Source organism: Drosophila teissieri, chromosome 3L, assembly GCF_016746235.2.
Source record: "Drosophila teissieri strain GT53w chromosome 3L, Prin_Dtei_1.1, whole genome shotgun sequence".
Taxonomy (NCBI): domain Eukaryota; kingdom Metazoa; phylum Arthropoda; class Insecta; order Diptera; family Drosophilidae; genus Drosophila; species Drosophila teissieri.
The window spans coordinates 15,650,891-15,675,400 of NC_053031.1; the positions used below are offsets into that span (position 1 = coordinate 15,650,891).

A 24,510-nucleotide genomic window follows, 5' to 3' on the forward strand; every position below is an offset into this window, starting at 1 on the left:
TTGCCTTTTCAGCGGTCGTCAGCGCAACGAATTTCAATTTAACAAATACGAATTCGAGTGCCCGCCAAAAAGGAAAATAGAAAGCCCTTAAGGATCGACGATTTAGTGTGATACCCTATTGAAATACCCTTTAATGGTACATATTTTTTTAAAGTTATTTCAATTAAAGTGTAAAAACATTTCTTACACTTAATTATAATTAATGTATAATAATGTATAATAATTAATGTAAATAAACCCCAAAATAAGGCAAGTTTCTAGAGAATCACATTTGTTCTATTTACCTTATTATTGATATTTATAATATAATAATATAACTATATGTATTCCGTCCATATATACAAATATAATAGAAATATTTGTATAAATTAATTTTATTATATACAAATAATATATTTTTTTACAGTATAGTGTAACTATCTTGCCCGATAAGAAGTTAGGTCTCCGAATAAGGCCGGGTAAACAAATTCCAGCCATGTGAGAGGATGATGGAAAAATGGGTGGGGGAAATCCTGCGGTTGGGAGGCTATTCTGCCCACGGAATCAGAGGGAATTCGCTGTATTTTTGCGTTTTTTTCACGCCGCGTTACCAAGTCAAAAGGAGTTGGCCAAGCATATAAATTAAATGATGGTCGGCGTTGGGTGATTGAAATTAGGCGGTCGACAGAGCGACGGATGCAAAAGGTTCGCGAATGAAATTTAAACAATTTTTTGGGGGGGTGGAAACAGGTCATTGCATTCCACTAGAGAGGTTTATTAGGTACTTCTGCTGCAACGAAATTGCCACCACATAAATATCCTTGCTGGAAGTCAAGTTCTATAGAACCGCCTAAGATATCGCCTGGACCATTTATCATTTGGGGCAATGCAGTTGGAGCCATTAGGGGAGAGTGCACTCGGTACTCGAAGTTATGGCATCCATGGGCCATGTGTCAATGTTCAATGGAGTCCTGTTCATAGAAGTCGCAAGGCGATCGGGGAGGGGGTGACGCGGAAAAATGGCGAGTATCGACGCGAATGAAATATGCCGGAAGAATGTGGTGGAGAAGGACCCGCAACGATGATTATGTGGCAAAGAAACAATCCATTTAAGTAATCAATGACTGAATAATGGATGCAACCTGTCACAATATCGACTTTACTGCTGTAAATGGTTAAGAGTTGCGCCATGTCGGGTTATTTAAATATTCTTGATTAATGATTAGGGTATATCTAAATATATTAAGTCATTTTATAAAGTGTAAGTAAGTTTATTTCAAAATTTACATCCTTCAAGATTACCTACGAATATTTAATGATTTAATTCTGTCCAGAAATTAGTAGTTTAAAGCACTGTAACTTCGCATTAAACTACTTCATTTCATGAACAGCTCACAATAAGCAATTATATGGAATCTTTCAACTTAGCTCATTTATTTTGTGCTCCCAATGGTTAAACAGACCATTCATAATTACTAACTGAACAAAGCTTTTCAAGTGGAACATCATTCTTTTCCAAAGAATCAAAGTGAAATAAAGTACCAACTGAATTAAGTTATAAAAGTTTCTAATTGTTCGACATCAGCAAGTTGACTTCCAATGACTCGTGAAGATCGCCCCCGAGACCGTTTGTGCCCTTTGCTCCCATTAGAAATTAATTTTCAGGAACTTTATAATATGCCGTAATAAGTCGTGAGTCTATCCGGAATGGAGTGGCTTACCATACTTTCATGACCTTTCGGTCCAGTTGATTTTCGCGATGCTGGGGGCCATAGACTGGTTACCCAGGTGCATCTTGTCTGTGGAGAAAGGGGAATTGCGCATACGCCATGTTGACTCGGTTGCCAGGTGTTGTGGTAGTATTTGGCAATCCATACGGCTGCCCATCAAGACAGCAGCGGTCAACAACATCTAAAGCGTGGCATTTGAAAATGGAGCTGAGGTAGTAGTCCTAGAAACCAATATCGGATTTTGGCAGTTATGTGATTCAAAAGGAGCCGGATATAGAAATATTGAAATAGTTAGCTATTGATGGTCTTTGTTGTGTATAATGTTAAGTTTAACGATAATCTTAATAAAATGATTCTAAAAATTTCATTTCTTTAAAGCTTTCCTGCAAAGTAGGACTAATTCCTCTTTATTAAGCGCTGTAAAATAGAAAAAAAACCAAACAAAACCCGTGCTAACGGAAATTGCTGAACAATACGAGGAAATGTAACACGCACACACTCAATTACATGCCACACACGAGCAAGCACACCCGTCGAACGCACACCCGCACACACACACCTATACACCCACACACTCGCAGGCCAGACAGGCAGCAAGGCGGCAACAGTGTTGGTGGCACAGTCCACAATCCACATTACGTATACGCAGCAGCAATGCTCGAGTTGAGTTGACTTGCGGCATGTTGACAACACTTCGCAATTGGGTTAATTGTACATCGACGCGCTTTTCTACGAGCTCTCCTCCAGCCAAGTGGAAAATGTCTGAGCCCACTGCCCTTTAAATATGGGTCAATGCATTGGGCCACACTGGGATGCGGGTGGAAATTGAAGTTAATTAATTTATGTTTAATGTGCTTATTCTGGCAAATTATCTAGTTACATGCCAATAAGACTTCTTTAATTCGCAAACTTGTATACGTTTAAATTTTAATCCAATTGATTTCGCCATACTTTTACTTATAGTATTTTGATGTATATAATACTATACTTAAGCACAACAAAGTGGATAATTTAAATACAAATACAGGCATAGAATCCGTTAATTTGGTTTGACAAAGCTAGAGAAATAAATATTTTAAAAAACGGAGGGACAACAAAAAAATCCCTTTTTATTTAGAGTAATGAAGTAAACTAACCAATTTTAAGGTAAACTATTATTTTTAGGCAGACATTTTTGCATATTAACATAAGACCAGAGATTTTTACAAAAATCTTAATGGATTCAAAGAAGTTTATTTTTTCGGGTTTTTGCATTATTTTTTCAAGTGCACTTATCGTCGTTTTCTTTGAAAATCACTGAAAACCCTTCTGGGGGCATATTCTTACGATAAAGCCACTCAACCAATCTAAGAGTTCTTGAGTTCATCCAGTCAGTAGTTTTCCTTATTCTCCCCACATGTGGCGGTTGTTTGAGATAGCCCAAGAGCCATAAATATGCAAATCTGTTACGTGATTTCTTTTGCAGATTCTGTGATCGTAAAGCAAGCTCTCAAAATAGCGAAATACTTTAATGGGAACGAAGTTTTTCGTATGTTTAAAATGGTTTTAAATATTTTAGTTTGTTTTATATTTATTTCCTTATGCGATTTCAGTCTCGAATAAAAACTAATAAATAACTAAACAACTTGGCAAATATTGCCTGAAATATTTATTGTGCATCGGAGATTTCCAATTAATGTATTTTAAACCACATCCAGAACTCTCGATATATTAATCACTTTAAACATTTACTTAACCCATTTTATGCTGATTACCCTCGCAATTAAATGTTAATTAACATGTTATACTGGCTGTGGGATTTTTGTTTGCTTTGTCAGAGAAATAATAATAAATTAAAATTCATTTAATAAGGTTGCCAATTTGCATATTTAATGCAATCCTCAGTATCCGCTGGTCAAAGAAGTGCGTGGCAATAATTACCTCATGCGTCTCATTCGTCGCCAAAGTATCCCCTATTAAAGTGCGGAAGTCATTTAAAACGCACTTAAACGCCTGATTTTGCAACAACTTACTATGGGTGGAAGAGGAAGGGTTAATTTAAGGGAGGCGCACATTCGCCGCCTGTAATTTGCATCCAGCTCGTGCATGTAATTTAAAACAAGAAAGAACGCTATGATGTTCCTTGACTTCAAGATACCCTCTACTCAGCGAGGCAAACATGTTAAAAACTTAGTAAAAAGCAATTGAAAAATAAAATAGAAAATATCAAAACATTTTTTAAAATTTCAAGTATGGCAATCTTTGGAAACAAATTTGCATAAATTTTGTGTATCTACTTCTAGTTCTTATTGTTTTCGACATTTATACGTATTTTCAGGTTTGCCAACGGTAACTGGTGCATAGTTTTCAACGAATCTAGGATATCCTTTTACTTTACAACTAGCGGGTATAATGAATTAATGAAGCGATGCAAATTTACAAAGGAAACTAACCAAAGAAGTGGCCTTCAGGGGGGAAGGCCGAGGTGCTAGGTGAGCATTTACATTTGACACATAAATTACAGGAAGGAAGTTGCATTCGACGCCCGGGCAATTATTTTTATCGTGCAAGAAGTTATATTAATTTGAATACAATTTAATGCTTTCTTAGGACCATTTTTCATTTTAATACATCGAATACTGCATTTATCTTACGAGCAAATAAATGTAACACAAGTTCAAACATTGAGACACATTCAATTTTTACGTCACGCCTGTTGGTAAATATAGTCCTTAAATGCCATTTTAGATACCATTAGCCAGTCCCATAATTGTCGTTCACTCCTCAGCAGCTGACCGGCATTCAAAATTTTTACTGTCCAGCTCTAATGGCAGTAAAAAAAGATGACCGTCCTGGAAAGAAGCATGGAAAGAAGCAAGCCAACATTTATGACTGGATTTTCATACTCATATGAACAATCCTTGCCAGCTCTGGGTGAATTTTTTAGCCTTTCAAATTTTATGGCCGGGCATTAAATTGACGCCGAATGGCGTAGACAGCCGAGGAAGTGCGATGAAAGTATAAATTTTCACCCGGTCTGGGGGCGGGTCCTTCCGCCCGAGCTCCTTCTGCCACATCAATTTAATGTGCTTCAGCTAATTTGCTTTTTATTAAGAGATACCCGAGCATTCGCCACCAAACAAACTCAGCAGCTGCAGACTGAGCAGGTGGGCGTGGCTGGAAAGTAGAAGAAGTAGGCGGGAGAGGGATGGTGAATTGCATGTCCTGTGGAGATCCTGGCCCGCATACCGTGGACAAACAGCATGCACGGAATTTATAGCTACCGACTTATTATGCCGTAAATAATGTTAATAAAAAGAATAGCAACAGCGAGGAGATTCTGTGACAATTAATGCACCTTTTGGTAAGATACAAAATGGAAAATATTTATTCTAAATGAAATGTTCAAGCAAATAGTTTTAAAACAACTCTAGGCACTATACATATTTTTATAAAAAGTAAATAAAAGTAATAACATTCATCCAGAAGGTAAGGCTCGTGAATTTGTTTATATACATTTCTTTGATATTTTATAACCGAGCATCCTTTAAAAGTTTGTTAAGAAACTGGCGAGGTATCAGTTTCTCTTGACTCTCTGACTCCGCTTTTACAACCGAAAAAGAAAAACTCCGGCGGCAACAATTCAATCCGAGTCATTCAACAACATTCCTCGGTACCCCTCATTTTATCGCCTCCATCCTCCGCATTTTAATGCAGTTTCCGGAGCTGCAGGATTCGCCTGCAGTAAAAACATTTAAAACGTGTATAAATCGGGAATTTATGGGTGAAGCCAGAGCCAAAGCGGCTTTAAAAATGAACAGCTTTAATAAACTGGGTAAGCGCTCTTAAAAGGAATACAAAATAAAAACAAACGAAATAACCGCAGTGGTTAATTAATACATTAGCGGGATCAAACAGTAAGCTGCTCTGTAAGGATTCACGAAAATTGATTGCCAATGCAGGTCGAGTGACAACCGTAGTCCGAAGTAAAGAACAAACAATTTTTTGTTTTAAGCCCGGCAATGAACCCGGTCTGAACAGGCAGACAGGTGAATACATTGTTCGCTAGGTCGGCAAACTGAGGTGTTGGTAACCCTGAACTGCAAAAAAGTCAAATAATTTAATAGGAGTTAAACCTTTAAGTACAAAACATTTTGTTGATTTAAGAAATTACTTTTTACATTTTGAGGTAGTTCAGTTCTCATTAGTATATGGAATATCCAATTTTAATAGCCTTTTCAACAATGGCATGCTCAGTAGCTATACTTATTTTCATTTATATAGAATAATAAATTATTAGGAGATAAGTTATGTACTCCATATATTACAAACATATTTTAGTAATATTTTTAGTAATATTATGGTGTACTTAGATAAATCTCTCAGAATTCTAGTGCGCTAACTAAATATGTTGTAATCATCTTTCAGGTATCAAGGCCACCTATCCCCACCTGTGGAAAACTGGCGAAAACAAAGACGCCGCCAAATGGATTATGGGCGATTATTTATTTGGAATACAAATGCATGAGAGAGCATTTCAAAGCGTTGACGTCACAGAACTGAAAACAGCGAAAAAGATTGCATTGACACTTTCATAAATCGACGTCTGACTTATTACCGATAATTGGTGGGAATTGTTATGGCCTGGCCAGCGTATTTATTTATTTTCGATCCTCACTCCGCCCGACGCAACCGATTTGTTTGTAAACAAATGTGCTGCCGACATAAAAGAGGCCACCATCAAATGAAAAACCAAAGAACGATGAACATTAAACGCTCCGAATTGTGGGCATTAAAAACCCATTAACATAAAAAATAATATTAAATAATATAAACACCTGGGCGGAGAAATAAGCCCGGTGGGGCGTAACATTTAGTGCCATAATGATAGCGAAGCGAACATATTTAAGGCACTGTTTCTTAACAGTGCCCAGCAAACAGGTAAGCTGTTGGCCAAAAGACCACCCACTTGGCTATGTTAAGCGTTGGCCATGTTAGCAGTCGGCTGGAAATCATTTTCGGAATCGGAATTCGCATAACATTCGCATTTCGGTAGCCGAGGAAAAGGTGGATATATACCACATATAGATACACGAACCGCCATTCGGATGAACAGCTGTTCGGCTGCTGGCTTTTAGCCACTCAATGGGCCATCATCATCATCGTATTTGATGTTAGACAGTGAATTTCTTGGGCGGCTTCAGTCGTTGCCTGTCAACAAAACGATGCGAACGTGTCCAAAAGCCTTGCTCTTCAAGAAAATAAAATTAACACTTGAATTCATTCGCGAAACGGACTGAAGAACTTGGCTCAAACATTTCCGATTTTGGAGTCAAGTGGAAACAAAATAATCAAAGCGTTTTCCAAAAAGCTAATTATAACCGAATCTCTAACGACCAAATGTAACTTCAAGCAAGAGATAAAAACTCGTGAATATTTAATAAACCAGAAATACGCAGAAACTGCACATCAAAGAAACGTGTTCTCTTACCCAGAAATAATTTTCACAATTCTCCCACAAAAGAAAACTGCCGAAAAACGCAATTTTGTCAAGGTAAATATTATTTCTGCCATATCGTACTATAAATCTTCCTTAAAATGAACTCCAAGGCACTGCTCTCTCTCGCGTTCGGTGCATAAACACAAGTTACGATTCCCCTAAGCCATAATACAAGTAAACAAAATACCGAAAACAAAACACAAAAAACGAATAATGCAAAAAGTGTCAAATTTATGCGAAGCGGTAAAAGACGACAGCCGGAAATTTATATGGCTTATGAGTTGAGTCGAGTCGAGATGAGTTGAGTTGCGTTGAGCTGAAGGATGGAAACCTTTCCATCTGGCCTGTGTGTGTGATTGTGCTTTAACCTCAAGGATTTTTATTTGCCTCCTGAAATGCTTTGAAATGCGGCAGAATTGTTGAATTGTTTTGTTTGCGTGGGTGTCAACTTGTTTGTTCTCGTAATTGTGTTGTAAACATATTTTGTATTCGCTTTTGGGCCCCTTTTTCTGAGGCAAAACAAAAATATATTCCACAATTGATAGCGCTTTGATGGCCGAGATAACATTATAGAGCAATTGTTATCAAATGGATACAAATTTTCCCACTATGCCAACTTTAAGCCACAGTTCACAAGCTAAAAATATAAATAGCTCCACAGTTTAAAAAGTCGTTACAATCATTTTTCGAGTGCCTTAAATTGGAAAAGGTCTACACAGTTACGAACCAGCAAGAGATCTACTTTAAACGTATAACCTGCCAGACAGTCTTCGTTAATTTATTATTTATACACTTCATTTAGAGCGTGCCCAACTATCGCAATCCTTCTTAGAACGAAATTTGACTTCGAAGTCTAGAAGGACAAAAGAATGGTATGGTACGGCCATATAATATTAAAGAGGAAAGGCTCCGTAGTCGAGGATAAAAAGATAAAGAGCCTAGAAGACCAGAACAAGGAGATTTTTGCTTCTGTTCCGCATGTCTTGGTTTTTGTGACAAAAGAAGATGACGACCAAATCGTATATGCAATGTCATAAAAGTGTTTTACGAACAGTAAACGACATAAAAATCATCCAATCAAGAAGTGATAATAAGCTAATCCCAAAATTCACAGAAAAACACTAGTTCGTCTAATACAAGTTTTGCACTTTACCACAAATTTGTATAAAACAGTAACCATCTTCTGCTTTTTACGAATATCCACTGTACCCACATTCATTATGTAGGTGGTTGGTATATATTGGCGGAAGAGGGCTTTATGTGGCAGCGAAATGGTTTGCCAAATTTGTCAAGAAAACTGTATGAAAGGGGAGTCCACCACATGTGCTGCACCCATGAAAGCAGATGGAATTCAGAATTCTTAGTGCCGATAGCGTTGTACTCGTAATGCAAGTGAAACTTTCACTGCAGGGGCTGTCAGAGTGAATTGCAGCACACTTTTGGGGGCAGACTGCCAAATAGCTCACTGAGCCATTTTCGGTAGGGAACAGCTTCAGATGTGGGCCAATTCACTCCCGTTTCAACAATGCAGCAGCGAGACAAAAAGGCTAAATTAATAAACGACTAGAGAGGGTGCCACCGAGAGGAAGAGTGTGAGGGAAACCGCCTTTGGAGACCGCAAACTCAATGCAGATAATTAAATGTAATTACATGTGTTTGTATTTGCGACTCTTCCGAGTCCATCTACGTGTCTGTGCACTTGCCCTTGCTTGTGTGAGTAATTACTTGCTTATTGCCAGCACCAGTTTAAAAAACAACAACAACAGGACCCCAACAGCACAGGACACACAATGTAGCAACAATCTAAGCCCATGAAATATGTTATTGCTCGGAAGTCAAGCGTCCTAGAATTGCCGTCAAATAACACAAATAGTTTCATCTAGAATTTAATTTACAGTTTCAATGGAAACATTTTTTAAAACTAATAAATTTATAGAGCAATTGTTCTGCTTTAAATTTATTCACATTTCGATTGCACCTAATTTACGACCATTTATATACGCAAACAAATGAGCGCAATTATATTAAATGCCTACATTCGTGAAAATCGATAAACTATAAACAACTATCATAAAATTTATAATTTGATTTAAAAAATCTTTATGCTATTTTGCCATGTGTGCTTATAATTATTTTTTGAAATATTAATTTTTCGGCTTATCTTAAAACGATTCTGCTTCACTTATAATTTTATTGGTAGTATATTTAGAAAATAATGAATCTGTTTAAGTTGTTTCATATTAATTTAAAGATTTCGGAAAGTAAGCTAATAGAAAGCTTAATTACAGGAATGGCATGGTGTAACTTTTAATTATCGTTAATGATATTCAACAAGGTCTCTCAATTCTTTCTGCTGAAATTGCCTTTCATTATTTTCATTGATGTATAAAATACATCAAGTGACTTTCATTATTTTCATTGATTAAATATACCAGAAAGGTTTTCATTTGAAAAGCCAAACCAACAAATTGAATTGTTTCCTTCCATCATGTCGCTCAACTTCACTCAGAAAGCAAAAATATTTTTGAAAAACAAATTAAGTTCATCAGAAACGCACAAAACCGCTCAGAATGAAAGTGTAATTAAACTGCAAAAACAATCTGGCAAACGTATCTGTGTATGAGTAAATATATCTTTATTACGGCATAATGTGCTACTGTTATTTGATAACAGCTTATGACGATGACGCGCACGTTATTTGGGGATGTACCCCGCACCCCTGTCCGCGCTGTGGAGTCAATAAAATGTAATTAAATCGACATTGTTATCACCAGCAGACTAGCAAACACAGACAGACCCCCACTAACACTAGCGCGGTATCTGTGCATTTATATCAACAAAACAGATAGAAATTGCTTTCCGATATTACGACTCAAAAGATACCCGCTATTTTTTGTGGTTTTGTGAGCCTATTAAAAGTTGTACCAAAACGATTTGTTGGTAGATGATTATTTATTAAACTGATTTGCTTACTCTTTGCAATTCTAATTCATCTTTGAAGATTAATGAAAATAGACGCTTTTCACACAATTGCTGGGTAGAATCATAGTTTCTATCTCAGCAGAATACTTCCCTGTATTGATGGCAAACTTTGGAGCTGGTTTTTGTTATTGTTTTTGGGGATATAGTTGCCGTTATTGTTCGTGCAACCCAATTGCACAAAAATAACAATTAAAATTGCAATTTTCTATGTAGGTAGCCACCTTGTTTGATCCACTTAGACAGCCACAATCGCCAAATAGCACTCGGTTAGAAATTCTAATTGAATTTAAAGTGATTTTAATAGTTAAGCACCCAAATGGCCAAACATTGGTCTAATTTTACCTCAAAATTAAACAAAGCCCATTAACAGCCTATGCAAAACAAAAAATTAAGACGTCCGATAAAAGCATAGAACTGTGGTAAAAACAAGTTTCCTTAAGCTCTTATAAATCTATTAAAACTTTCAGCATTGGAAAGAAAAATACCCCTCAGAAAGTTGCCACTTCAAAAGGTTACCAGAAGCAGATAATGAGCTCAAAAATTGATCTAAATTGGAAAAGGAAAAGTTTCCAGCAAGCAGCCGCAAAAACCAAATTAATTTCCCAGTGAGTCTCCCCCATTGATCGAAAAAAATTTCCGAACTAATTGTGCTATGTGAATTATGTAAAAAAACTGTAACAAAATGTAAAAAGTTTTGCGGGAACGAGGCCGTCAGAGAGCAAATAAAGTTGGCAGTAAAATGAAATAGGGCCAAACTCTGAGTTCTATTCAAATTTCATTCCTGACCCTTTAAGTTGTTTATCGTCACTTGAACTGCCCTTTCCGAATTCCTCTCATTGCCTTTCTGAAGCGCTTCCACTTTGATTTATAATTTTTTCGGTTTTCTTTTGGCCATTGAAATTCATCAAGTGCTATCACTTGGCCTCTTCCTGTAACGCTTTTAATTGAAATTTCAGTCAAAGGTGCTCCCGAAAGCTGTTAAAAAAGTCTAACCCAAATGGGTGGAAAACGCGAACAAAAAGGGTCGGGCAAAGCGAAATGGCCCCAATGAGCTGAAATTGAATTACAAGTTTTTTCGCGGATTGCCAACCGAAAATGAATAATTTAAATAAGCCCACAATTGCGTTTCGCATTTGCCATAAATTAAACGAGACTAAATTGTACACTTTCACAGGATTAAAATGCTAGTAAAAACTATTAATAAGTTTGCAGCAAATCACGTGTTCTTTGAAAGTGAATGTGTGTTGATCCCTACTCCACTTAACCTCCACAAATTTGTGGCTGCCTTCAATCGGTGCAATGGATAAGAGCGTCAATTACAATTTGCAATTACCCAAACAGAAGCAATAACCAGAAACCTCTGTGGGTGTGGAACTATATATGAAACATCTCCTCAAAAAACCTCTTTTTCTCTCTCTCAAATGAAAATATCCTCTCGACAGGACCCGTCTCCTATCCATCCCCTTCTTTTTTGCCTTCATTTTTCCACTGTGTTTCAGTGCAGTGCAGTGGGCTTGGGCCACCTTTCCTTCGGCTGTCCATTGCATAATTCAGTCGAGTCCATCTTGTCCTTGGGCCTCCACATTTGGAAGGGAAAGCAGCGCGTGGGTGAGTGGTCAAAATACCGATTCGCAGTGATACGTCAGTTCATCAAGCCGAGTTCAGTTTGGCAGTCCATATGCGTTTCGTCCTCGAATTGCCTTGAATCTGCCTTGCTCGCAGTAGTGTAGGTGGCACTGCATCACTGTGGTAGTTTCATTTCCAAATTGAGTCGTAGAACTCATCCATTTCTGCTTGGCAGTAGATTTAAATTCCTTGCCAATTGAGAGTTCCATTTAAAGGCCAAAAATGTTCGCATTAGCTGATTCATTTTAATTAGAGCGGAGCTACAACATTTTGTGGGAGCACACTAAAAGAAAATCACTAGAATATACTTTACTAAAATTCAAGACTTAAAATCATTTATATATTTAAGTTTAACATCACATAGGCTTTATAAAACTTTGTACACAGCTTAGGGAACTAAAAATTACAGAAATATTAATGTTGCTTTGCACATTGCTTTTATGAGTTTGTAACCATTTTTTCTCAGTGTATTTTGCGGCAACATCTGTCACGTCATCGTGTCAGGCCAGCCGGTCCTGGTTTCATGGAAATGTTGGGCAAAATTGCGGGCACACACATCAGACCAAATCGGTAGGCAGTCAGTCCTGAGTTATGCGTGGATCTGTCGGCTTGGCTAAAATAGATGGCTAATGTTTGCATAATACGTACGTCGTTTTGTATAGTAAATCAGTTGCGACCACTTTATGTTAATGGCTAATCATGGAACCTGTCAACGCGATATTTTGTGAATTTCGTGGAAAATAAAATAGTTTAAATATAATCTGGTATGCGCTGAATTTCGTTTTGTTGACAATCCTAAATTCGAACTGATTATATAGTATATCAGCTCAAAAGCATTTAAGCCTTTTAATAGCATATGGAGATATTCATTGGCCATGTTTCTATCTAGCGGCCCATAAATTTGTAGAATTCAAAGAGAAATTTGCCGAAAATAGTAATCGCTGTTTAGCGGCTAAAGTGATTTACTTTGACACCAGGCCATGTCCATTTAGAAAACCTACATAGCAATCTACCCGTCCAGCTGATTGAAAACTTCAAAGTGCAACAAGTGTTTGGAGTCCGGAAAATTTATCGATGGCAAAACTTCTGCTCCCAGTGAATTACGACAAGTTGGTCTCTAGGGGAAAATTCTCCTGACTCCGCTTTTCCTTAACATTTTCTTCTGCTGCGGACGAACTCGAAGATAAATGTTGGCAAGTGGCTGGTGCTACTTCCAATTCCATAGGTGGTTCTTCAGCAGAGTCCTTTGAGAGCAAGACATCGGTGCCAGGACATGGGAACAATCTGTGTCGCTTGCGAGTGGCGGAAAAATTTAATTGTGCAGTCGGGTGACTAATTGAAAACTTTCAGCTTGAACGACGAAAATAGGAAAAAACTTCCAAGGCAGAAAAACATTGAGAAATTGCTGGTGAAAATTGGATTGTCTTGTTTTCCTTGTTTTTGCCGCCTGACAACTAGGAGAGTTCCTGTTACATAAAATGAGTGAAATGCTTTGTCAAACTATAGATTGCATAAAGTTTTTCAGTGGGATTAATTCATACATTGGGATACAACGTGGGGTTTTATTGTTGGTGACGACATGAGATTGCTATCAACCATAGATACTTTTTAAGATACTTTCTCATTCGAATATTGTGTAATTATGGATTTCTGTTAAGCCTATAATAAAGCATATGCATAAAGCAAACTAAACTAATATTTTACAAGATGTTATTTCAAATGACACTTTTGCGTTTCCAACTTTATTAATCCCATCAAGAGCGAAACCATTTAGCGTGTTTTATAGCCTCGCTCTTGGCCAGAACAATTTATGGACTCTTTTCTGCCGGAATTTCCTGTTTTCATTTGGAATATTTAGAGGCGCAGTCATCATTTTTATGGGTTCATGTTTCACTTAACCAACAGTCGGTCGGTTATTTTGTGGTCATAAATTTTATGCCAACTTACTTAGGCTCTGTCATGTTCGAAAAGTCATAATTTTCGTGGGTCCGTTCGGTTAAACAATTTCAATGATCTGAATATCGGGTTTTAGTTTGCACCCATCCCATTTGCCTTCTCATATTTATATACAGAAACATGTTTTGCTTCTGTGTCGCTGCTTTTTACGATGTTGACCTCCATTTCGGCTTGTTTGTATAGTATGTTCTGTTCCGATACGATTTATTTGGACACTGTCCGTTTATCGCACCATCACGTCCTGCTGCCCGTTTTTCTTCAAGGAACACAGAAAAAGTCGACAAATTTATTGCAAACAATCCTTTGCTCTACATATTTTTATTACAAGTCAGAGGCCGATGATGAGGTTGGAGGTCATGGTTGAGGGAAGAACATTCTTATAGACTGCGTGAACGACTCGCAACTTTGTCACATTCCATTGGCATTTTACAAGCATTCCCCATCCACATATTTTCCATTTTATTGTTCAGTCATTCTACACATTTGCATCTCTTTCCCAACTTTTCAGTGCCTATCTGTGTGTAATAAATGTTATTTCATGGTACTCTATCTCGAGGTACTCAATTGAAACGGAAAGTGTATACGAGTATAACGAAATATGATCAGGTTAATTTTTATACATTCAAACAGTTAGCAATTCTGAATAACTATACAATGTGTTCACATCCGTCTTAGAATTAGAATTAGTATTTTATTTTAGTTTGCTGCCAAAAATAAATTATATCTTAAAAGTGAAAGGGTATCACTTTCTGTAAGCACAACAAATAATTTTTCCATTTTATGCTGACTGTAAAGTGATACGTTCGTGTGGCGATTTAAGTAGTCATTGCTATGGAAATTTCGTATCTTTGAATCTCAAATCTCTGAATAAAATAGCAAGAAAACCCCGTAAAATGAGAATTGCCTGATATTATTTATTATTTTTTAATTTCCCAAACTCGCACTTCATTTTCGTTTATGGTTTCGCTTAGTTTTGCCTTCATAAATTCGAAATCACTTATCTTGCTGTTGTGTTTCTTGTTTACTTGTCCTGAGCACTAAGATTCCGTGACACAATTCTTCTCACGCACGAGCTGTAAGCCATAACCAGAATGAATATGAAAATCAAAACGGAAAAATCCTCAAGCGAATAAGCCACCGCACTGGATATGGGAACCCACTAACTTGTCTTTAAATTCAGCACGCGCTTTTCAGGAGTTTTCCCAGCTCCTTGAAATTTCCCCTCGCGCTGTCGCTGTCGCAGTCTTAGTCTGTTTTCATTTCCATTTCCCTCCGACCATAGTTTTCAACCTCGTCTAGACACTGATTTGAGTTGATTTCGCTGTTGCTGGCTTCAGCTCCCCCCGCTCTCCCCGCGCCTCTTGCCAGAAATTAATTTATTGTCTAAATGGTGAGGGGGAATCTCATAGTGGATATTCCAAAATGGGCGCTTTGGGCGTGACACATCGTTGACGCTGACATTAAATGTTGCTGAAAGAGCGCGTGGCTCATTTTCCCTTATTTTTTTACTCTGCGTGAAAATTCATCGTCAAAAGGTCGGCTATGCCACCTTCTAAATAGATTGGTGTTTTTTTTGGGCGGCGAACGCAGCAAAAATCGAGTTATTGAGACAACAAAAGTTCAAAAAAATAGTACAATATTTGTAAGCGGAAAAATAGCATGAAATAGACTTGTAAGCGTTGAGCACAAAATTCTCATATTTTGCCCTATTGTGACATAGAAAAGTTAGGTCATATTCATAAACGTTAAAATGTAAAGAAAAAATATCATATTAAAACGAATTATAATAAAACTATACTTAAAAACAGTAAGAACTACGTAAATCATACTGATAATTAAAAAAGTAATAAAGTACAACTAAAGATTTAATACATTTGACAAAATTATTTGTAATGACATTCCCATTTCATCATTTTTGATTTCCGTTGAAGGAATTAAAGTTGTTGAAAAATCGTTTTATACAAATATTAAATCTATAGCTCGCTTTTGAGTATGGTACCCGTATAGCATTCTATAGCATTGTAACTTATTTATCTTTCTTTACGGTGGAAACCAGCCTCACACAATGTCATACACACACAGACACACCCCGGGTAGCTGTAAAAGTTGCGTGTCCAGGGGGCGTGGCCCGCCCCTTACAAAGTTAACAAAGTGCCTTTTATGTAGGCGTTTTATTTTACCTTAGCATTTTCCTTTGTTTTCGTGCACTTTATTTTGGTTTCGGTGAAAAATTCATGAAAATGGTAAATGCTTGCTCATGTCTTTGACTGCTATTGTTTACATATTGTTAATATATGATATATTTCAGTAACTCACTTAAAGCTCAGAAATAAAATTTTCGGTAAAATTGAGGGAAAAACCCTCGAGCGATGTGTACAAAATTGTTTTGAAGGGCAATCCAGATTCCTGGAAAATTGAAAGGACTTCCGAGGCCTCTCCATTAACGGAAAATCCTTAAGCTACATTTGAGTTTTCAAGTCATACAAACATAAATAAGAGGCAAAATGTAATAGCTACTCTTCTACTACGTTAAGGTGGTTGCAGAAATGTGAATAAATACATAAACCAGTTTGCAGCATTACTTTTTAAATATTAAATTAAATGTTCGGGTAATAATTTGTATTTGTTTTCCAATTTTAATGCCTATTTTAGTTCGTTCTCTCCCTGCTCCCTGATCCCTGCTGAGTAAGAGATTTATATAAATCCCGAGTTTGTTGTCCCTGCTATTTGCATTAGAATGCTCTACGGGAAGTGGGCCAGTATCATCCCGCCGAGCGATCCGGATCTTTATGTCCTCCGCTGTTGGTCTATCCACAGAGGCTTATTTATGCGAGCATGTCGGCGTTAAATTGGATAATGGAAATTGGATTCGAGCCGAGGTTTTCTGGCCTAAACGAAAACGCCCCGGCCGAAGGCCGTGTTTATAACTGAAACTTTGTGCGGCCGAGTCGATGGCACTTCACTTGATTACGGGCCCACAAGGGCAAGGCCGTCGGGCGATGGCGACACGTGTGGGTCGACACCTGTTGAGGTGGGATAAATCAGGGGGAAATATTAGAAAAAACCCAGGGGAGGGGAGGAGGGCCGGGCCATCTGCCCTTCGCAAACATCGCCTTATTAATATTAATGAGCATATGGTGGGGGCCAAACGACAAACAGGCAAAGCAAAACTTCCCGTGGCCAACGCCACCACCCTATCTCATCGATGGATGCCAACGTCATTTACGATGTGCGAAAATAAATATTTAATTATTTATAAATCATGACCTGGCCAAACGACAATGACGTAGCACCCGGAATCCAGAACCCGGAATCCGGAATCCAGGTGAGAACGTGATCTCTCCGCCGCCGCACGAATGAGCACATACGGATGCTTTAGCCGGGTTCAAGTCGAGGTCTGGGTCATGGTGTAAATACATAAATTATGGCAACATATTTTGTCAGGCGTCAGTGGGAGGCAAATCTACTAATGCGAGTATATGTGGGGATAAATGTGTGGAAATTGACATCGTAACTCACTCTATCAGAACCTAAACAAGTAGTATAAACTTGAAGAAGTGTCTCGAGCTTTAATGGTATTATAAGTAGTATAATTATAATAAGTATTTTAATTAATTAAATCTTAATTATGCACAAATGAAATTAGTTCCAATTAGCCTGTCCAAAAATACACTTAAAAGACCTAATTAATCTATTGTAATAGGTGGTGTGAGTTAAATATGGTTGAAAAACTTTACTAATTTTATTCCTATCGGTATTAATTAATAATTTAGTCTGGACCATTAATGGCTTATAAGCATGCGGTTAAATATAATCTGCTTTAGACATGTGCATCCGCTCGAGACTAACTTAAACTTAGGCCACTGATTAAAACTATTTCAGCAAACTAATAAGAGCATATGAGTTTAAATCCTAATTTAATGAGCCGTTGCAATCAGACTCAGTTTGCTGTCAGTCAATTACATGCGTCATTCCTTAATTACATCGATTTTAATTTAGCATCTCGATTGGATGCAGCTAATCAGAGTCAGTCGTGAAATGTGAAATTGAATCATGATAGAGCGCACCAAACATTAGTTGGCCAATCGGCCTAGTTCAGCCATGTGCAAATGGATATATGATTCCGTCCCAATTCCCAGGGATTAATGGATGGTTAGAGGTGAGCTATTTTTGTGCATTTACCAATTAACTTAGTTGACATAAGCCGATTTGGCGTTTATTTGCGGTTCGTGGGTTGCCTAACAGATCGCATGAAATTTTTAATTAAGCAAATGGCTTCCACACTCGGAAATCAAAGGAGCACATGTCGGTTTATATGCTTGGAAAAACAAATCAACAGAGCGTTCTAAAGTTGAAAAGCTGAAGGAAAGAGAGCTCCTAAGTGGAACTTAACCGTGCACTTCACGGCAGAAGTGAAAATTTATGCCACAGACGACCAGAACAAAGCCGAGCTGGAAGATGGGAAACCGGGGCAAATGGGGAAACTGGGGAAAATGGGAAACTCTATGCATGACAATGACTTTGGCCAATGAGTGAGAAAGATAACAGCTAAAGTTTGTCCACCGTGCTCAGGTGGAACAAAGGCGCTAAAAACAAAATGGTATTTTTCACACGAAAAAAGAAAATACATTAAATTGTGTCGGGTTCTCCAATTTAGTTTTACTTAAATTTAACAAAGTTTTGCTAAGCAGCATAAAATTTGAATAATAATGTAAATTGACTAGATCCGGACTTGAATTAACCACCAATGAACTTTAAGATTAATTCCTAAGGCTTCAAGCCGTTTTAAGACAGGGCATAAAACTAAGGTATGAAAGTAAATTAGCAGTTAATAAATGCATTAAGCTTAGTAATGGCTAATGGAAAATACAACTTTCTTAAATAAGTTTAAACTTTTATCTACCTTTAAACGACTTAGGTTGTTTTGGGTCTGAAAACAGTATTTAAGGTTTCCTTAATGTCTCTTTCTTATGTTCTTGTTGTCCCACTGTACAGTCTTACCTGCTTAAGCGAACACAGTGCATGTTCACTGCAGCTGATATAGCAAGGGATGGCCATGTCATATTGGCTCATTAGGAGCGAACGATGGCGCTGCTGCTGCCAATTATGGTTTCATCAGTCACTTGGTCATAACGCAACCCACCGAAACCCTGCTTTTTGGTCAGCCCAATCGCCATTCACATGGAGGGAATGGCCAATGGCCCAAATCACATATCTTGTGCTCCACTGGCCGGATCAATCGGTAGTCAAGCGTTTTATGTCCTTTGTGAGCGGGTGAGCTGGTGAGCGGGTGTGGAAAACGGGGTCGGACTTTTGTTAGGCATGGTGCCATCATCGTCAATGGCAACATGTTTAGCAATTGATTGCTAACCTTGTTTGTCTCGGCCAGAAGCTGGCTGTCGAGCGAACAGGAACAGACAATGGGACACGGCCACTGTCACTCGGACATTTCCGAGTGGCCTCTCTACTCCTTTCGACCATACCATAATTATCGGCACATATGTCCGTCTAATCAAGGTGCGGAGAAACTGGCCACGAAATTAGTCTTCTGTCGTGTCTTTGAATATCAAAGAAGTGTTCATTTGGAGCCACAGCTTGGCATTTTGGGCGATCAGATAGGACGGCGAATCAACTTCATTTTGAATTTGGTCCGATTCGGTGTAAAGCAAGGGTACTTAGATAGATTCGAGTATGAGCAAAATATCCCCAAACAACTATAACATTATTGTTATTTATTTATGATTAAAAAGGTTTACTTTATACATACATACATATGTATATAAGGTAGCAATTCCTGTCTAACTAGTTCCCTCAATGTAACAATTATTATGTGGCTGACATCAAAGCGTCTGCATCTAGGCAATTAAGGAGCTTAATGCGGTGGGTTGAACTTTAACCCGATCGGGTGGCCAGGTCGTTAGGCCCAGCTGCTGGTGACCCACTTAATTCCGGACTGCGAAGCGATCATAAATTCCTTGGCGAGTCGCGCAGTTTATCTAACTAGGATTACGCCAATTAATTAATCAACGGAAATGCTATCTGCCTTGATTTTCCTTTGAGTGGTGGGTGGAGTTTCCGCCCCTGCGGCTATTTCCTTTCCCTTGGCCTTGGCTTGTTGTATTGCTGGTTTTATTGCCAACGAAAAACTTGACTTCACTTCTTATTGGCGTGTTTTTGGCCAGTGTCTGCTAAAGTTTTAGCTTGGCTACTGACCGAGAAGTTTGCGACCTTCGTGGAGCTGTGTAGTATATATGTTTTGTGGTTTCTTCTGCCGCAAAGTTTCCATGTTTCACGCCATATGGACGACGTTTCACTACAACGCTTAAGTTCTTTTGAAACCTCAAAACAAATGGCTTATTAATTGTGGGCCAAAGTTTTGCGACGAGAACTTAAAAATAAATCATTTCAGAATATTATATTTCTGTCGAGCCCAATTATAAAAGTTAACACATCATTTTCGAATGACTGAGTTAAAGCCATTGTTTGCACTACATAATAATGAATAATTTGAGTGAAAATTGTTTGAACTTTGAAGGCACTTCTTGTATTGCGGACTCATCCCATCAAACTGTTGACTCATTTCAAATTCTATTTAATTATTTTTCTGGTCCTGGCACGAACAATAAATCGAGTTTATATGAGTTACGCCTCGCCTTTTGGTCTCACTTTATGAAAAAGTTAATTGCGTGTAGTTGTTGGCTGTACTTTTGTTGTGCCGCTTTACTCTCTGGTTTTTTCTTCTTCATTTTCCACTCGCCTTTCATTTTTCACCCGCCGGAAAGCGGAAAGCGAATCATTTTTTCTCACGCTGAGCAGTGCGAAGAAGGCAAACACAAGCAAACGAGCAGAATTTCATATAGTTGATTGCATTGTCTGCAGGAAGATGTTCGCACGATGATGCAGGACATCAAGGACTAAGGACTACGAAGTGGATGGTGTGGTGTGGAGTGGTGAGGGGCGGGGCTGGGTTAGTCTTATGAAATGCTGATAGCATGTGCTCAATATTGTCAGTAAATAATACGCGCTTGTTAGAGCCAACTGCATACCAACTGAAAGGAACACCGTGGGGATAAACATAACAGAAACTAGAATCTGCTTAATATCTGCTTTCATAAATGTGTATTAAAATCTGAAAACCTATCACTGTTCGTTATGAAATCATAACAATAATTCCAAAATAGATAGCACCGCTGTATGAGTGCTAAACAAATCTAAGAATTTTCTCTTCAAATATTTAAGTTCTTTAAAGCAAATAGCTAAATATATATGTATGTATATGTATCATGTACATATGTTTGTTTGCTGGTCGAAACTAATTAATACTTCTCGGGCTTCCACATCACTTCATTGCAGAAACCGCAGCGTGCAACATGTGACGTCACAGGCATAAAGTATGGAAAGCATATTAAAATATTTGCCATTTAGCTGGTTTAGCATGCATTGTCGCACTGACTGCCACATACCAACTGGAAATTAGCCGGCAGCCACAGAAGCCGAATCGAAATGGAAGGTGGATGGTGGCGAGGAGGAGGATGTTTGGGCGGGAAAGCCATCATGGAAGGACACTCGACACCAAATGGGGCAGCTGCGAGCCGCAGAAACAGCAGCAAAAGGACCACCATCGCGACCAACGGCTGTGCCCATTCGGGCATTCTGTTATTTGTGCTGACAGCGATGACACTAACGAGCTTAATAACGCCCACAGAGCAGCTGGCAGTGGCGCCAAATGGAACCACTCTGCAGCAACTGGAGTCCGTGGAGCCCGTGGAGTCCGTGGAGTCCGCGTCGAATCCAGCCATAAATGGCACTATGAATGAGACAATGGTGCCCAGTGTGCGACCCCACCTGGACCACAGGAATCGACCGACGCAGGAGAATGGCAGTCACTATTTGGAGTACGACGATGATGGTGCGGACTGCTCGTACAGCTACAACTTCATCCTGAAGCTCATCACGATGATCCTGTACGCACTGGTCTGCATCATCGGGCTGTTCGGCAACACCCTGGTGATCTATGTGGTGATGAGGTTCTCCAAGATGCAGACCGTGACCAACATATACATCCTGAATCTGGCCATCGCGGACGAGTGCTTCCTGATCGGCATTCCCTTCCTCCTGTACACCATGCAGGTGGGCAACTGGCCCTTCGGCAACTACATGTGCAAGGCCTACATGGTGAGCACCTCCATCACCTCCTTCACCTCCTCCATCTTCCTGCTGATCATGTCGGCGGATCGCTACATCGCCGTGTGCCATCCCATATCCTCGCCCCGCTACCGAACGCCCTTCGTGTCCAAGTTGGTATCGGCCTTCGCCTGGATGACATCCGTGCTGCTCATGCTGCCGGTAATCCTTTTTGCCAGCACAGTGCAGTCCAGCAATGGGAATGTGTCCTGCAACATCGAATGGCCAGACACGCAGAACTCGCACACCGACTCCACCTTCATTTTGTACTCCCTGGTCCTGGGATTCGCCACTCCGCTGACCTTCATCCTGGTGTTCTACTGCCTGGTGATCAGGAAGCTTCACACCGTGGGGCCGAAGCACAAGTCGAAGGAGAAGAAGCGCTCCCACCGGAAGGTCACCAAACTGGTGCTCACGGTAATAATATACAACAATTTGCTTATTTCTGGAACTTACCATTGCCCTCAAATTAGTAATTTCATTACAACGAACGCTCAGCGTTATGAAAATACTTTGTATTAAAAATAGAAAAACCATATTTATAATCGCCATATATTATTTTTATTTTATAAATTATATTTTCAGTATGTTGATCAAGTGCTATAATGTCAGCGTGCATGACAATAGCATTTTAAAATTCCAATAATTCAAATTAAAGTCAATTTGCACGTATTTGCTGCATTAAGTAAATGTATAAATAAATGTACCATTTTCTTCTTATTAATTTGAATAAAGATAAACGTTAATAATTATAAAGTAAATAATAAGATTATATAATAAATTTCTTTTACTCCACAGGTCATAAGTGCGTACATATTCTGTTGGCTTCCACACTGGATTTCACAGGTAAATAATTGTATACATTACAATCCGAATTTTGTAATGCAAAACACAAATTCAATTAGTTTATTACTTTATGCCTTAAGACTGATTTTTGAATTATTTGTTAGTTACTTGTAGGGTTTTATTAGGTAAACAAATTAATAGATGTATGGGCCTTGCCATAAACTGCACATTTTTAAAAGAGCATTTGTAGAATCCTCTTTATTTTTGTACCATTTTCCAGGTGGCTTTGATCAGCTCCGCTCCTCAACGATGTGCATCTCGCCTGGAGCTCGCCGTCTTCCTGGCCTGCGGATGCCTCAGCTACTCCAACTCGGCCATGAACCCCATCCTGTACGCCTTCCTGAGCGACAACTTCAAGAAGAGCTTCATGAAGGCCTGCACGTGTGCGGCACGCAAGGATGTGAATGCCCAGTTGCAGCTGGAGAACAGTTTCTTCCCCAAGTTCGGCAAGGGCAGGCAATCGGAGCGTCTTCTCGGGGGTAATGGAAAAGGTGGCGCCCAACGTGGGGCATTAACCAAGAAGAAGGGCTTGGCGGCGGCGAGGAACAACAATGCTCCGATGGCCACCACAACTACGACGACAACCACCACGACGGGCACGGATGCAGTGACCTGTCTCCAGCCGCCAGTGCAACAGGTGCCAGCCGAGATCCAGGTGGGCAGTCCGGCCACTGTGCTGGTGGTCAATGCGGAGACCAACAACTGTAAGCCGCCCGTGCTTCACACGGACTTATAAGACCGGGCTTCCTCGATGCCCCTGGAAACGGTGGTCATCATCGCCCGGAGGTGAGATCCGCAGGTGGAGCTGGAACTCGATGTGGCCGTCGATCGCCAGCTGTTGAGGCACTCGGAGAGCTTGCTATAGGTCGTCTGAAATGATATTAATATTTTATACCATTAGGGCGGAGCTACGCGAAAACGGGTAAATTGAATCCCATTATTATAAGATCGAATCTCAGCAACAAGGAATTTTTAAAAGCCCGACTAAATAATCCTTGGTTTATTATAAATTATCTATACAATAAGCTGTTGGTATTTTTATCCCTACTAACAGGCCGAAGTAGTTTTTCGAAACTTTCTCAACTTTTTACATTTTTTCATAAGAAACGTACTTAAATTTTGGTTTAAAAAGTGTAGGTATTAATATATGAAATAGATATTTAATAAATAAAATAAAGTTCTGTTAATAATAAATAGCTAGTTAAGTCTTTTTAAGTTGTTCCAGTTCTGGGGACACAAAAGGTAACCACGAGGAAAGGAAAGCTGTTAACTGTAGCTAATATCATATTTTGGCCGTTTTCGCATTTGCGAGCTTATCAGATAAGTGTTTGTATTAGTTTATCATACAGAGTAATTAAGTGTGCATACTTTTATTGTCGTTTCCAAGTTTACATACTCCTCTAGAATAAGCTTAAAAACCTTTTAGCGTTGGTATGCTAGAATAAGTTTGTGTAGCTGGTTGTGGAGCAGTTTGAAAATTGAAAAAGTAACGAATGTTAGCCAAAGGTTTAATCTTAATGTTCAAGAAAAGACTTTGGAGAGCGACATTTAAATTTGTATTTAATGTCGACTATTTGCAAGGATTCACTAAAGTATAAATCGAAAACAAGATATATTCCATAAATGCAAATAATTCCATTGGAAATAAAACTTAAAAAGTACTCAATATAAGCTCTACAAATCGAATTAAACTGCAATGTGATTGTTAAAAAAGCCATGAACGGTAAA

General features: G+C 38.8%; 1 protein-coding gene across 1 annotated transcript; it reads left to right on the top strand.

The window, feature by feature from the left end:
* The first annotated feature begins 21,255 nt into the window (after positions 1-21,255).
* On the top strand, positions 21,256-23,760 carry LOC122617285 (somatostatin receptor type 2). Its single transcript, XM_043793083.1, has 3 exons — positions 21,256-22,353; positions 22,735-22,782; positions 23,003-23,760. The coding sequence occupies exons 1-3, from the start codon at positions 21,256-21,258 to the stop codon at positions 23,516-23,518; spliced, it is 1,662 nt and encodes a 553-aa protein (XP_043649018.1). The 3' UTR covers positions 23,519-23,760.
* The last annotated feature ends 750 nt before the right edge of the window (positions 23,761-24,510 follow it).